Source organism: Salmo salar, chromosome 12, assembly GCF_965601325.2.
Source record: "Salmo salar chromosome 12, fSalSal1, whole genome shotgun sequence".
Lineage (NCBI taxonomy): Eukaryota > Metazoa > Chordata > Actinopteri > Salmoniformes > Salmonidae > Salmo > Salmo salar.
In genome coordinates, this window is record NC_138302.1 from 25,388,822 (window position 1) to 25,405,510 (window position 16,689).

At 41.8% G+C, this 16,689-nt stretch overlaps 1 protein-coding gene across 3 annotated transcripts in view; it reads left to right on the plus strand.

Annotated features, from left to right (window-relative positions):
- atf7ip (activating transcription factor 7 interacting protein) overlaps positions 1-16,689 on the plus strand; it is a 54,171-nt gene that overhangs the window by 17,261 nt on the left and 20,221 nt on the right. For 2 of the 3 annotated variants that reach the window (XM_082958765.1, XM_082958768.1), the window contains exon 2: positions 16,530-16,575. In XM_082958765.1, the coding sequence (XP_082814891.1) occupies positions 16,558-16,575 (18 nt within the window). In that variant the 5' untranslated portion in view covers positions 16,530-16,557. Of the gene's footprint in view, positions 1-9,897; positions 9,984-16,529; positions 16,576-16,689 lie in introns of those variants that run through there. The other variant, XM_082958766.1, reaches the window with a different exon arrangement.

The window sequence follows — 16,689 nt, forward strand, 5'->3', positions numbered from 1 at the left end:
ATGATCTTCATCAGATGACAACCCTAGGACATTATGTTATACAATACATGCATGTTTTGTTCAATCAAGTTCATATTTATATCAAAAACCAGCTTTTTACATTAGCATGTGACTAGCATTCCGACCGAACACTGCCGGTGAATTTACTAAATTACTCACGATAAACGTTCACAAAAAACATAATTATTTTAAGAATTATAGATACAGAACTCCTCTATGCACTCTGTCCAATTTTAAAATAGCTTTTTGGTGAAAGCACATTTTGCAATATTCTAAGTAGATAGCCCAGCATCACAGGGCTAGCTATTTAGACACCCAGCAAGTTTAGCACTCACCAAAGTCAGATTTACTATAAGAAAAATGTTATTACCTTTGCTGTTCTTCGTCAGAATGCACTCCCAGGACTTCTACTTCAATAACAAATGTTGGTTTGGTCCCAAATAATCCATTGTTATATCCAAATAGCGGCGTTTTGTTCGTGCGTTCAAGACACTATCCGAAAGGGTAAATAAGGGTGACGAGCATGGCGCATTTCGTGACAAAAAAATTCTAAATATTCCATTACCGTACTTCGAAGCATGTCAACCGCTGTTTAAAATCAATTTTTATGCAATTTTTCTCGTAAAAAATCGATAATATTCCGACCGGGAAAGCGTGTATACGTACAAAGAGAGAGAAAATAAAAACATCTCGTGCCCTCGTGCACGAGCCTGAGTCTCAGAGTACTCTGACCAGCCACTATCCAAACGCGATAATGTGTTTCAGCCTGGGGCTGCCTCGATATCATTCAGCTTTTTCCCAGGCTCTGAGAGCCTATGGGAGCCGTAGGAAGTGTCACGTTACAGCAAAGATCCTCAGTCTTCAATAAAAAGAGCCAAGATGAACAACAACTTGTCAGACAGGCCACTTCCTGTTCAGAATCTTCTCAGGTTTTTGCCTGCCATATGAGTTCTGTTATACTCACAGACACCATTCAAACAGTTTTAGAAACTTTAGGGTGTTTTCTATCCTAAGCCAATAATTATATGCATATTCTAGTTACTGGGCAGGAGTAGTAACCAGATTAAATCGGGTACGTTTTTTTATCCGGCCGTGTCAATACTGCCCCCTAGCCCTAACAGGTTAACCATGCCAGCCCAGGACCTCCACATCCGGCTTCTTCACCTGTGGGATCGTCGATGAGACCAGCCACCCGGACAGCTGATGAAACTATGGGTTTGCAAAACCAAAGAATTTCTGCACAAACTGCCAGAAACAGTCTCGGGAAGCTCATCTGCGTGCTCGTTGTCTTCACCCGGGTCTTGACCTGACTGCAGTTTTGCATCGTAACTGATTTCAGTGGGAAAAGGCTCCATTCGATGGCCACTGGCATGCTGCAGAAGTGTGCTCTTCACAGATGAATCCCGATTTCCACTGTACCGGACAGATGGCAGAGAGCGTAAAGTGTATGGCGTCGTTTGGGCGAGCGGTTTGCTGATGTCAACGTTGTGAACAGAGTGCCGCATGGTGCCATTGGGGTTATGGTATGGGCAGGCATAAGCTACACACAACGAAAACAATTGCATTTTATAATTTGCGATTAGAATGTACAAAGATCTGCTGCCATCAACTCATGTTTCAGCATGATAATGCACGGCCCCATGTCTCAAAGATCTGTACACAATTTCTGGAAGCTGAAAATGTCCCAGTCCTTACATGGCCTGCATACTCACAAGACATGTCACCAATTGAGCATGTTTGGGATGCTCTGGATCAATGTGTACGACAGCGTGGTCCAGATCCCTCCGATATCCAGCAACTTCGCACAGCCATTGAGAAGTAGTGGGACAACATTCCGCAGGCCACAATCAACAGATAACCTCTATGCGAAGGAGATGTTTCATGCTGCATGAGGCTAATTGGTGTTCACACCAGATACTGACTGGTTTTCTGATCAATGCCCCTACCTCTTTTTTAAAGAAATATGTGACCAACAGATGCATATCTGTATTCCCAGTCATGTAAAATCCATAGATGAGGGCCTAATTAATTAATTTAAATTGACTCATTTCCTTATATGAACTCTAACTCAGTAAAAATTGACATTTTTGCTTGTTTTTGTTCAGTGTATAATTATGTGAAGTTTAAAATGATACCTAAAAGTAGGAGGAGTTTAAACTCTCTAGTCCTCCTGCACAAGTGAATGTTTCAGCCAACAGCTGCCAAGTGCTAAGCCTGGCTGCGCACAGCAGCAGAACTGGTGGACATTTTGAGTTTCTGCTGGCAGTCCTCACGCAGTCTATGAAAGAGGAAGGGAGTGGGGGATGGGCATACTACGCAGTGAGCTATTAGCTGGCTAGTGTTAGTTCTACTGAATAACCCTAATATCAGCAGCATTTTTAAATGATCTAATTTTGGTTTCACCTTGTAATCCAAGAACTATGCAAGAAACAGAAAACATAGTCCTGACTCTCAAGAAGGAGTAAACTATCAATTACCATCTTTTTTTATGCATGTTCGCTTTATCATTGTATTGCTATTGCCATTAGTGATTATACGCCTTAATTAATGCAAATACTTATTTCTAAACAATTATCACACTTCTCAGAAATTGTGTTACACCTGTGTTATTTGTGTACCCTTTCTATCTATATTCCATACTGGTGTTCAGGTAAAAGGAACATGATTGATCCCTGTATTGATTGATATTTGTAAAGTTTTACAACTCGTAAACATTGATACAGTTAACTATCGTGTCTAAGATTATATACTCTCTCAGGCTTTTTTTGTTGTTGACATTACACGAAAGGTTCTTATATTCATTTGCGTTCTTATTTAACGACAGAAGTAGTCTAGATTTCTGGTGGTTAATTAAACGGTTCTCTCTCTACCTCCCTCTCCAGTTATAAAAAAAAATCCTCCCCCTACTTCTACCTGAATGGTTTAGTCCTAGCTAGGCTGTAGTTTTCCATGCAGCTGCAGACTGCTAGGGTGGGGGAGGGGTGGTGCTAAGTGTGTCAGGCTGTGTGTGCACTTTAGTACTGACTGTGTTGCTAGCCTTGTTTTTTTGCAGGCAAAAAGATGTCTGTGCTGCATGCTTCTGCTAAATTTACAAAAAATATTTACATTTATTGTTGTAGCTTTTAATATGGCTACCCTGATGTAAATCCCAAAGGGAGAAAATCCTTTTGTTTCCATATGTTTTGTTCTGAGGGTGTTACATTGTGCAGTTTGTCAGCCTGTGCTGGCTGTGTTGAGCCATGAGGCTGAGACTATGGCGGTTTCACTGTGCGCACAACTTTGCACAAGGACACTCTATGCTGAAACAGATGGAACAGTCCAACCTTAGCCCCCTTCACCCTCCTGCTTTTTTTCTTCCTCCCTCTGCTGTTGTTAGTTCCCTCAATCAACACAGCCAAATGAATCACGTGTACGATTTCTGTCCAACGGAAGGCCTACTTCTCCAGACTACTCCTGTTCAAGGTTTACTTGAATTTCTTTCTTTTTTTGAAGAATGTTGTACACCTATAATGGTGTTGCTCTGTTCTGACTAGTATTTTGGGCTACATTTTAGTATTGAACTTGGATATTGTTCTATTTTTTTTGTTCCGTGAAGGAGTGCTGTGCTAACCCCAATTCCGAAATGTAGATGTTTTTTTTATGAAGTGTTATTTTTTGAAAATATTTTTTACAATAGCGCTGTATTTGTTTTGTATTAGGAAAAAGTATTTTTATTTATTTTCTGTGGTAAAAAAGTAGCAGCTTTGACATTTAGATTGTCCATGTCCTGCTATTTGTGTACAAGGAAGTGAGAGGGTCAAAACAGTTGGGGGGGAATGCTGGAAGTCTGAAGTTTTGTGTTAGCAGCAATGCTTTTCAACCAGTGCGAATGTGTAAAAATCTTTGTCTGACAATTGAAAAAGGTATTGAATCATCATTGGCACCGGAACAAGAACGGGAGCTTTAACAGGAAGGTGATATCTCTATATCTACCAATATTTTCTCCTATTGGTTCCTCCCGCCTTGCCACTAATTGAAAAACACACCTGGGGTTTGAAAGGTAGAAATTAGTTTGCATCAAGTCCAATTAACAAACGCTTCATTATTCAGAGCTGTCAACAGTAATGTGTTCTTATCGAGGCAGTGAAAAGTAAGAGCAGGAATTCTTGAAGATTTCTGTCGACCACCTACGTAAGCCAAATCAGTTGTGAAATTCAACATACAATGTTTCATCAACATTGCTGAGACTGATAGCCTACCTTTGCCTGTGTCTTGGGAGAGATCTGAAAGCGGAGGGAATTTTAACAGAAATTATAATCTGAAAGGAGTTTCTGAAATGTATGCCATCAGCCTGAGGATGCAGCTCACATAGACCTAGCAACAGAACATGAGGGCACTCATTTAACAGGAAAAAACATTCACTAAATAAAATGTAGCATGGACAACGGCTTGGAGCCCATCCCAACTCTGCTAACTTTTTGGTCTAACCAAACCTGCAAGACAGGTTTTCTTCGTATTGCCTGATGCTAATGATTTTAAAGATTAGCAGTGTTTTACAATGACAAATGAGAAGAATTGCCTTCCTGAATAACCAAATAGTTTTTTTAAGTAATTTTGAGATGTTAACCGGTGCCTGTGTTGTCATACAGATGAATTCAGGAATGGGCAGATCACTGGAAATATATTTATAATGCACTGCAATCAGAGATATGCCGATAAATTGTCAAGCCTTTCCCTGATTTTACACATCTGAATTGTTTTGCTGCTGTTTGGCCACACCCCTCTGGAATTGTTGTGAGCACAGTACTATTCAAGTACTACTAGCCTAGTAAATCACTAGTGTTGGTCAGAGGAGACAAACATTACCAAAGGAATAGAAGCAAGGACAAGATGGTGATGAGGAGTCTTTTTTTCCTCCAGTTTGGAGGTATACAGTTTACACCTATTGCAGACCAGAAACCAATCATCTATGGCCCACATCAATCTGTAATTGCTGCAGTATATAGTACAGCGGAGGACTAGCTTGAACCTCATCATGGAGCTTCAGGAGAAAATATACCCAAACGAAATACATTTAACCTAATTGATCAGCATAACCGAACAGAAAATGGTGTGGGATGGAGGAGGAAGTACATAATTAGTACTTTGAAAAAAAATGTTTTTTATAAAAGCCAAACTTAACCTACTTTTTATACAAATAAAAAAACAAATGAAACCGACTATGCAAGATTGGCATACAGAGCAAATACTTTATTAACATGGAGGTGATGTAACTTGATACAGTGGATTGAATGTGTTCAGTTAGTAGCCTGTGAGGGCTCAGCCTGAATGGCTGTGCACACAGCAGAGCTGGTGGCCATTTTGTTTTTCTGCAGTGAATCCAGAACGCGGGTAATGAAAGAGTGGGGGAGGGGAGGACTACGAGCACTGTGCAATAACATTAGAATGTGAACAGCGCTGTTGTAACATAACAGGATGTGATTTCACCTTTTTTTTGTTTTTTAACAAGGAAACTAATATTAGAAAATAACATGTTAATCATTTTTATTGTAAAGTTATGAGGAAAAATGTTACTGAACATATTATTTTTCATCATCCATTCGGAAGACATTTTGGTCAAATCAGTATTTCCATCAAAGAGTCAGCAATCTTTTGGTTTCTTTGTTACTAATAGGATTCAATACAAGAGACAAATAATGTTAGAAATTGCGATATTTTGGTACAATCCCCATTGTATGTATACTGAAGAAAAATATGAACACAACATGTAAGGTGTTGGTCACGTTTCCTGAGCTGAAATAATAGATCCCATACATTTTCCATATGCACAAAAAGCTTATTTCTCTAATTTTGTGCACAAATTAGTTTACATACCTGTTAGTGAGCATTTCTCCTTTGCGAAGATAATCCATCCACCTGACAGGTGTGGCATATCAAGAAGCTGATTAAACAGCATGATCATTAACAGGCCACTCTAAAATGTGAATTTTTGTCACACAACACCAATGTCATGTGTCTCAAGTTTTGAGGGAGTGTGCAGTTGGCATGCTGACTGCTGGAATGTCCACCAGAGCTGTTGTCAGAGAATTTAATATACATTTTTTTTATTACCATAAACCGTTTCCAACGTTGTTTTAGATTTGTAGTACGCCCAACCGGCATCACATCCGCAGTCCACGTGTAACCATGCCAGCCTAGGACCTCCACATCCGGCTTCTTCACCTGTGGGATCGTCGACGAGACCAGCCACCCGGACAGCTGATGAAACTGGGTTTGCACAACCAAGGAATTTCTGCACAAACTGTCAGAAACAGTCTCGGGAAAATCATCTGCATGCTTGTTGTCATTACCAGGGTCCTTGACCTGACTGCAGTTTTGCGTCATAACCGATTTCAGTGGGAAAAGCCTCCCTTTGATGGCCACTGGCACGTTGCAGAAGTGTGCTCTTCACGGATGAATCCCGATTTCAACTGTACCGGACAGATGGCAGACAGTGTAGCGTGTATGGCGTTGTGTGGGCGAGTGGTTTGCTGATGTCAACGTTATGAACAGAGTGCCCCATGGTGGCGTTTGGGGTTATGTTACGAGCAGGCATGAGCTATGAACACAATTGAATTTTATCGTTTGCGATTTGAATGCACGAAGATCTGCCGGCATCAGGTCTTGTTTCAGCATGATCATGCATGGCCCCATGTCGCAAGGATCTATACACAATTTCTGGAAGCTGAAAATGTCCCAGTTCTTCCATGGCCTGCATACTCACCGGACAGGTAACCAATTGAGCATGTTTGGGATGCTCTGGATCAACATGTACGACCGCGTGGTCCAGATCCCACAGGCCACAATCAACAGCCTGATAACCTCTATGCGAATGAGATGTTGCGCTGCATGAGGCAAATGGTGGTCACACCAGATACTGACTGCTTTTCTGATCTATGCCCCTACCTCTTTTTTGTAAAGGTTTCAGATGCATATCCGTATTCCCTGTCATGTGAAATCCATATATTAGGGCCCAATTCATTTATTTCAATTGACTAATTTCCTTATATGAACTGTAACTCAGTAAAATCTTTGACATTTTTGCTTGTTTTTGTTCAGTGTATAATTATGTTTAGAGTAAAATGATACCTAAAAGTGGGAGGAGTTTAAACTCTACTCCTCCTGCACATGTGAATGTTTCAGCCAACAGCTGCCAAGTGCTAAGCCTGGCTGCGCACAGCAGCAGAACTGGTGGACATTTTGAGTTTCTGCTGGCAGTCCTCACCAGTCTATGAAAGAGGAAGGGAGTGGGGGATGGGCATACTACGCAGTGAGCTATTAGCTGGCTAGTGTAAGTTCTACTGAAGAACCCTAATATCAGCAGCATTTTTAAATGATCTATTTTTGGTTTCATCATGTAATCCAAGAACATGTAATCCAAGCACATAAAACAGTTTTGTCCTGACTCTCAACAATGAGTAAAAAACAATCAACAACCGTCTTTTTTTATGCATGTTCGCTTTATCATTGTATTGCTATTGCCATTAGTGATTATAGGTCTGTTGAGTAAAATCCTTATTTCTAAACAATTTTATCACACCTTCTTCTCAGAAATTGCGTGTTTTCACCTGTGTTATCTTTGTATCATTTCTATCTACGGTGCCTTCGGAAAGTATTTAGGTTACAGCCTTATTCTAAAATGGATGAAATTGTTTTTTCTCTTCATGAATCTACACACAATACCCCATAATGACAAAGCAAAATCAGGTTCTTCAATGTTTTTTTTTGTTGTTTTTTTTCACATGTACATAAGTATTCCGAGCCTTTACTCAGTACTTTGTTGAAGAACCTTTATTAGCGAATACAGCCTCGAGTCTTTTGGGGTATGACGCTACAAGCTTGACACACCTGTATTTGGGGAGTTTCTCTCATTCTTCTCTGCAGAACCTCTCAAGCTGTCAGGTTGGATGGGGAGCGTCGCTGCACAGCTATTTTCAGGTCTCTCCAGAGATGTTCGATCGGGTTCAGGTCCGGGCTCTGGCTGGGCCACTCAAGGACATTGAGACTTGTCCTGAAGCCACTCCTGTGCTCAGGGTTGTTGTCCTGTTGGAAGGTGAACCTTCGCCCCCAGTCTGAGGTCCTGAGCGCTCTGGAGCAGGTTTTCATCAAGGATCTCTCTGTACTTTGCTCCATTCATCTTTCCCTTGATGCTGACTAGTCTCCCAGTCCCTGCCGCTAAAAAACATCCCCCACAGCATGATGCTGCTACCACCATGCTTCACCGTAGGGATGGTGCCAGGTTTCCTTCAGATGTGACGGTTGGCATTCAGGCCAAATAATTCAATCTTGGTTTCATCCTACCAGGGAATCTTGTTTCTCATGGTCTGTGAGTCCTTTAAGTGCCTTTTGGCAAACTCCAAGCGTGCTGTCATGTACCTTTTACTGTGGAGTGGCTTCCGTCTGGCCACTCTACCATCAAGTCCTGATTGGTGGAGTGCTACAGAGATGGTTGTCCTTCTGGAAGGTTCCCCCATCTCCACAGAGGAATCTGGAGCTCTGTCGCAGTCACCATCGGGTTCTTGGTCACCTCCCTGACCAAGGCCTTTCTCCCCCGATTGCTCAGTTTGCCCGGGTGTCCAGTTCTTGGAAGAGTCTTGGTGGTTCCAACTTCTTCCATTTAAGAATGATGGAGGCCACTTTGTTCTTGTACCTTCAATGCTGCAGAAATGTTTTGGTTCCCTTCCCCAGATCTGTGCCTCGACACAATCCTGTTTCAGAGCTCTATAGACAATTCCTTCGACCTCATGGCTTGGTTTTTACTCTTAACATGCGCTGCCAACTGTGGGACCTTATATAGACAGGTATATGCCTTTCATAATGATGTCCAATCAATTGAATTTACCACAGGTGGACCCTAATCAAGTTGTAGAAACATCTCAAGGATGATCACTGAAAACAGGATGCACCGGAGTTCAATTTGAGTCTCATAGCAAATTGGCATGAATACTTATGTAAATAAGCTATTTCTGTAAGCAAAAAAATCTAAACCTGTTTTTGCTTTGTCATTATGGGGTATTGTTTGTAGATTGATGAGGATTTGTTATTTAATCCATTTTAGAATAAGGCTGTAATGTGGAAGAAGTCAAGGGGTCTGAATACTTTCCGAAGGCAGTGTATAGTGTGCTCAGCTGCCCTAATATTCCATACTGGTGTTCAGGTACAAGGAACATGATTGATCCCTGTATTGATTGATATTTGTCAAATTGTACAACTCGTAAACATTGCTACATGGTGTCTAAGGTTATATACTCACTCTCTCAGGCTTTTTTAAATCATTACAGTGAAAGGTCCTTATTTTCATTTGCGTTCTAATTTTACGACAGAAGTAGTCTAGATTTCTGGTGGTTAATTAAACTGTTCGATCTCTCTACCACCCTCTCTAGTTTAGAAACAAATATTTCCCCCCTACTTCTTTCAGAATGGTTTAGTCCTAGCTAGGCTGTAATTTTCCATGCAGCGTTAAACTGTGCTAGGGTGGGGGAGGGGTGGTACTAAGCGTGTCAGGCTGTGTACTCTAGTACTGACTGTGCTTCTAGCGTGAGCATTTTTGGGGGCAAAAAGCAGTCTTTGTGCTGCATGCTTCTGCCAAAGTTACTAAAAAGGTATATTTTGCATTTGTTTTAGTATGGCCACTCTGATGTAAATCCTAAAGGGGAGAATCATTTTGTTTCCATCCTTTTGTTCTGAAGGTGTTACATTGTGTTTGTCAGCCTGTGCTGGGTCAGTTTTTCCTGTGTTGAGCCATGAGGCTGAGACTATGATGATTTCACTGTGCGCACAACCTTGCACAAGAACACTCTATGCTGAAACAGATGGAACAGTCCAACCTTAGCCCCCCTCACCCTCCTGCTTTTTTCTTCCTCCCTCTGCTGTTGCTAGTTCCCTCAATCAACACAGCCGAACAAATCGCGCGCAAGACCTCTGTCCAACGGAAGGCCTACTTCTCCAGACTACTCCTGTTCAAGGTTTACTTGAATTTTAGATTTTAAAGAATCTTGTACACCTATACCTATGTTGCTATATTCTGACTAGTATCTTGGACTGCATTTCAGTATTTAACTTGGCTACTGTTGAAATTTATTTTTTTTGCTAAAGAGTGCTACAGTAACCACGATTCCGAAAAGTAGATATTATTAGTTTTTTAGTGTGTTATTTTTAAATCCTATTTTGTGCAATGGGGCTGTTTGTTTTGTATTAGGATAAATATTTGTATATATTTTTTGTATTCGTAAAGTAGCATTTTTGGCATTTAGATTTTCATGCCCTGCTATTTGTGAGAGGAAGTGAGAGGGTCAGAACAGTTTGGAGAGAATGCTGGAAGCCTTAAGCATTATGTTAGCAGCAATGCTTTGCAATCAGTCCAAATATGTAAAAAAAATTGTCTGACAAGTGAAAACTGTATTGAATAATCATTGGCACCGGAAAAAGAACAGGAGCTTAAACAGGAAGGTGATATCTTCATATCTACCAAAATGTTAACCTATTGGTTTCCTGGCTAATGGAGTTCTATTGGGATCTTAGAAAATAAAACTGTAAATGTGACAAATATCCAAACTGGGTCTGATCAACACTGGGATAGGAACGCTAATCAAAATTCATGTTGCCTGACTCCTCCCGCCTTGCTACTGATTGATAAACACACCTGGGGTATGAAAGGTACAGATCATCTTGGATCGAGTCCAGTTAACAAACATCTCATTACTCTGAGGCTGTCATTAGTCTTTGTTGAGAAAGTGAAAAGTAAGTGGAGGAATTCTTGAAGATTTCTGCAGACCACCTAGGTCAGCTAAATCAGTCGTGAATGTAAAATTCAACTTAAAATGTTTACTCAACATTGCTGCGAGCGATAGCCTCCATTTTCCTGTGTCTTGCGAGATCTGAAATCGAAGGGAATTTACACTGAAATAGTCATCTGAATGGAGTTCCTGAAATGTATGCCGGCAGCCTGAGGATGCAGCTCTCATAGGCATAGCAACAGAACATGTGAGCACTCTGTACTTGGATTAAAAGGCTCTGATTAACAGGAGAAAACATACACTAAATAAAACTGTATCTTGGACTAGGCTTGAAGCCCAGCCCGTCTCTGCTAACTTTTTAGTTTGACCATATCCTCTCACTGCTGTGTAGCAAGACAGGCAAGAGTTTATTTAATTTGTGTTCGTATTTAATTTGTGTTTGTATTGCCCTATGCTTATGGTTGTAAGATCAGCAGTATTTTACAAGGACTTACATTGACAAATGATAGGAATTGCCTACCTGTATACCTGCATACTTTTTAAACGTAATTTTGAGATGTTTTCCAGTGCATGGACTTTTCAGTCACACCTGTTGCTGATAGGTGTATAGAATCGAGCACGCAGCCATGCAATCTCCATAGACAAACATTGGCAGTAGAAGGGCCTTACTGAAGCTCTCAGTGACTTTCAACTTGGCACGGTCATAGGATGCCACCTTTCCAACAAATCAGTTGGTAAAATGTCTGCCCTGATAGAGCTGCCCCAGTCAACTGTAAGTGCTGTTATTGTGAAGTGCAAACGTCTAGGAGGAACAACGGCCCCAGCCGCGATGTGATAGGCCACACAATCTCACAGAACGTGACCGGCGAGTGCTGAAGCACGTAGCGTGTAAAAATCGCCTGTCCTCCGTTGCAACACTCACTACCGAGTTTCAAACTGCCTATGTAAGCAACTTCAGCACAAGAACTGTTTGTCGGGAGCGGCATGAAATGGGTTTCCATGGCCGAGCATCTGCACACAAGCCTAAGATCACCATGCGCAATGCCAAGCATCGGCTGGAGTGGTGTAAAGCTCGCCACCATTGGACTCTGGAGCAGTGAAAACGCGTTCTCTGGAGTGACAAATCACATTTCACCATCTGGCAGTCCGAGGGACGAATCTGGGCTTGGTGGATGCCAGAAGAACGCTACCTGCCTGATTGCATAGTTCCAACTCAAGTTTGGTGGAGGAATAATGGTCTGGGGCTGTTTTTCATGGTTCAGGCTTGGCCCCTTAGTTCCAGTGAAGGGAAATCTTAACGCTACAGCATACAATTACATTCCAGACGATTCTGTGCTTCCAACTTTGTGGCAACAGTTTGGGGAAGGCCCTTTGCCATGCTGAAACAGGAATGTCCCTGTGTACAAAGCGAGGTTCATACAGAAATGGTTTGTAGAGATTGGTGTGGAAGAACTTGACTGGCCTGCACAGAGCCCTGACCTCAACCCCATAAAACACCTTTGGGGTGAATTGTAACGCCAACTGCGAGCCAGGCCTAATCGCCCAACATCAGTGCCCGACCTCACTAATGCTCTTGTGGCTTGTGGCTGAATGGAAGCAAGTCCTCTCAGCAATGTTCCAACATCTAGTGGAAAGCCTTCCCAGAAGAGTGTAGGCTGGTTTAGCAGCAAAGGGGGGACCAACTCCGTATGAATGCACATCATTTTGGAATGAGATGTTTGACAAGCAGGTGTCCACATACTTTTCTGTGTATTTATAATGCCAGTGTATTTACACTGCTCAAAAAAATAAAGGGAACACTTAAACAACACAATGTAACTCCAAGTCAATCACACTTCTGTGAAATCAAACTGTCCACTTAGGAAGCAACACTGATTGACAATAAATTTCACATGCTGTTGTGCAAATGGAATAGACAACAGGTGGAAATTATAGGCAATTAGCAAGACACCCCCAATAAAGGAGTGGTTCTGCAGGTGGTAACCACAGACCACTTCTCAGTTCCTATGCTTCCTGGCTGATGTTTTGGTCACTTTTGAATGCTGGCGGTGCTTTCACTCTAGTGGTAGCATGAGACGGAGTCTATAACCCACACAAGTGGCTCAGGTAGTGCAGCTCATCCAGGATGGCACATCAGTGCGAGCTGTGGCAAGAAGGTTTGCTGTGTCTGTCAGCGTAGTGTCCAGAGCATGGAGGCGCTACCAGGAGACAGGCCAGTACATCAGGAGACGTGGAGGAGGCCGTAGGAGGGCAACAACCCAGCAGCAGGACCGCTACCTCCGCCTTTGTGCAAGGAGGAGCAGGAGGAGCACTGCCAGAGCCCTGCAAAATGACCTCCAGCAGGCCACAAATGTGCATGTCTGCTCAAACGGTCAGAAACAGACTCCATGAGGGTGGTATGAGGGCCCGACGTCCACAGGTGGGGGTTGTGCTTACAGCCCAACACCGTGCAGGACGTTTGGCATTTGCCAGAAAACACCAAGATTGGCAAATTCGCCACTAGCGCCCTGTGCTCTTCACAGATGAAAGCAGGTTCACACTGAGCACATGTGACAGAGTCTGGAGACGCCGTGGAGAACGTTCTGCTGCCTGCAACATCCTCCAGCATGACCGGTTTGGAGGTGGGTCAGTCATGGTGTGGGGTGACATTTCTTTGGGGGCCGCACAGCCCTCCATGTGCTCGCCAGAGGTAGCCTGACTGCCATTAGGTACCGAGATGAGATCCTCAGACCCCTTGTGAGACCATATGCTGGTGCGGTTGGCCCTGGGTTCCTTCTAATGCAAGACAATGCTAGACCTCATGTGGCTGGAGTGTGTCAGCAGTTCCTGCAAGAGGAAGGCATTGATGCTATGGACTGGCCCGCCCGTTCCCCAGACCTGAATCCAATTGAGCACATCTGGGACATCATGTCTCGCTCCATCCACCAACGCCACGTTGCACCACAGACTGTCCAGGAGTTGGCGGATGCTTTAGTCCAGGTCTGGGAGAAGATCCCTCAGGAGACCATCCGCCACCTCATCAGGAGCGTGCCCAGGCGTTGTAGGGAGGTCATACAGGCACGTGGAGGCCACACACACTACTGAGCCTCATTTTGACTTGTTTTAAGGACATTACGTCAAAGTTAGATCAGCCTGTAGTGTGGTTTTCCACTTTAATTTTGAGTGTGACTCCAAATCCAGACCTCCATGGGTTGACAAATTGGATCTCCATTGATTATTTTTGTGTGATTTTGTTGTCAGCACATTCAACTATGTAAAGAAAAAAGTATTTAATAAGATTATTTCATTCATTCAGATCTAGGATGTGTTATTTTAGTGTTCCCTTTATTTTTTTGAGCAGTGTATAATGCACTGCAATCACAGATGTGCCCATAGGCTTAAAAAAATGTTCTTAATTTTACACATCTGTGAATTGTGCTGCTGTGTGGCCACATAACCGTCTGGAATTGTTGTGAGCTATGAACAGTACTAGTCAAGTACTACTAGCCTAGTAAATCACTAGTGTTGGTCACAGGAGACAAACATTACCAAAGGAATAGAAGCAAGGACAAGATGGTGATGAGTATTTTTTACTCCAGTTTGGAGCTATACAGTTTATACCTATTGCAGACCAGAAACCAATCATCTATGGCCCACATCAATCAGTCATTTCTGCAGTATATAGTACAGCGGAGGACTAGCTTGAACCGCATCATGGGAGCTTCAGGAGAAAATATACCCAAACTAAATATATTTTAACAAAATTGATCAGCATAAATTAACACAAAATGATGTGGGATGGATGAGGAAGTACATCATAACTACATAGTTTTTTACTTAATTTTTTTTTCATACTTAAACTAACCCTTTATACAAATAACTTACGATACCTATACAGCATTTGGCATGTGGTGCAAATAACTTATTAACATGGATGTGACTTGATACACTATTGTACTACAGTGGATTGGATGTGTGTTCAGTTAGCAGCGTGTGAGGGCTCAGCTTGGCTGGCTGCGCACACATCAGAGCTGGTGGCCATTTTGTTTTTTCTGCAGTGAATCCAGAACGCGGGTAATGAAAGAGTGGGGGAGGGGAAGACTGCGCAGTGTGCAATAACATTGGAATGTGAACTGAGTCGTTGTAACATAATAGAATGTGATTTCACCTTATTAGTTTTATATCAAGGAAACTCATATCAGAGGTGAGAATCATATGATAATAGTTTATATAGTAAATGAATGAGGCAAAATGTTACTGAACGTATTATTTTTCATCATCCATTCGAAGGCCATTTTTTAAGTCGAAGGACATAATAAAAATTTTGATAAATGATCAAACTCAAAATAGAACTTGAAAACCCCCCTTATCTGTATTGATATGAGGGGTAGCTGTGCGCTTAGTTGTAACAGTGTCATTGATATGTAGGCTAGCGTAGCCTGCAGCTCTATCTGCCTAGAGCTGTAACTTAGTTTGCACACTCTGTGTAAAGGATACGCTCTCTCTGTGTGTAGGTTGCTTAACGGATGTTGTAAAATTTCTGTGACTGTTTGTCATGTGATACCAGGCTGCACATTGAAGTCAAAGGCACATGGGGTGGGGCCACCAGCAACGTGGCCTATTTATATAGCTTTAAGCAGTCTACTGCAGTCTGTCTAGGCAGCAATGCAGCAACAATGCAGTAGACTGTTATACCTGAAACTGATACAATAATGCAGTTTCTTGGGCCTGGAATTTATTGAGTTTACAGGGCCAAACTAAAGCACCTGATGACCTAGCTCAATTTAATATTCTGTGTGAAAATCAATTGGTTCGGATAGCAGTATCTGCCAATTTCTGAGAAACATTTAGAAGAAATAACCCACTCCTCACCTCAACAATATCATGGTTATTTTGTTGTTTCGCAGATGTGTTCGTTATTTGGAAACCACTGCATTTTGATGAGTGATAATGTCATTCAGTGACGTGCGTAACCTGTCCCTATGGAAAGTAAAATGTCACTAGGGATCAGACAGCAATGCTAGGTAACGGTTTCACTAGAATGGTGTATCGTAACTAGGCTAAAGGCCTATTGCGCCATGTGTAGGTTGCTATGACCAAATAGTTTGAATATTTATGTATCAATCAGTTTCTTTTTTTATATATAATTTTTATAGTATTTTACAGTTTCTCTGACTGCTGTCTATAATTTCTGCTCATATTTGGACTGTTCAGGCGAGGCAGATGGTTAATCATCTTCCATTATTCACACTGTAGTTTGTCCGTGCCTTTAGCTTGGAATTCATTATTTTTATGTTTTATCTCTGTATTGCTCCTGTGGAGCCTTCTGCACAAACTGATCAGTTCTGTGCCGAAAATGTACTTTCAATGCTTCATTTTGTCGTCATCCTCTGTGTGAAGCCTGTTGTGCGAGTTTGTCTGTTTGTTTGGTGGTTGTTCTAGAAAATTGTGAAAAAATTATCTGGACATTTCAAGGTGTATCTTGAAGCACAGAAGCCTAAGTAATGATGGTAAATCTCATTCGTGAAGACTAGCCTACCCTTTTTTGCCTGTTTTTTTGGCCATTGTGGAATATCCTACTTGTATAATGTCAAACTGTCAGGAGCTTTGCAACACCCACTGCCTGTTCTATTATTAATTATTACGGCCACCATCTCTTGACTAGTAAAACATGTCTGCAATTTGTTTTTTTTAATGATGTACTTATTAATGAAAGGCCCTATATGTTGCTGAAATGTGCTTTAAGTCGTTACATTGAATTAATAATAAATTTTAAAAATCCCCCTCCCCCTCTAGGTTATTGGATCCTTTTGGTGTCAAATCCATGATCGGAAACCTCCAGGTGAGATATTATTTTAAATCTAATATAATATAGGACCACTGACACCCCTAGGTCACATTTTACTAAATACAAAATCCATATGAATGTCATATTTTGAATATTGGCCTATTGTTC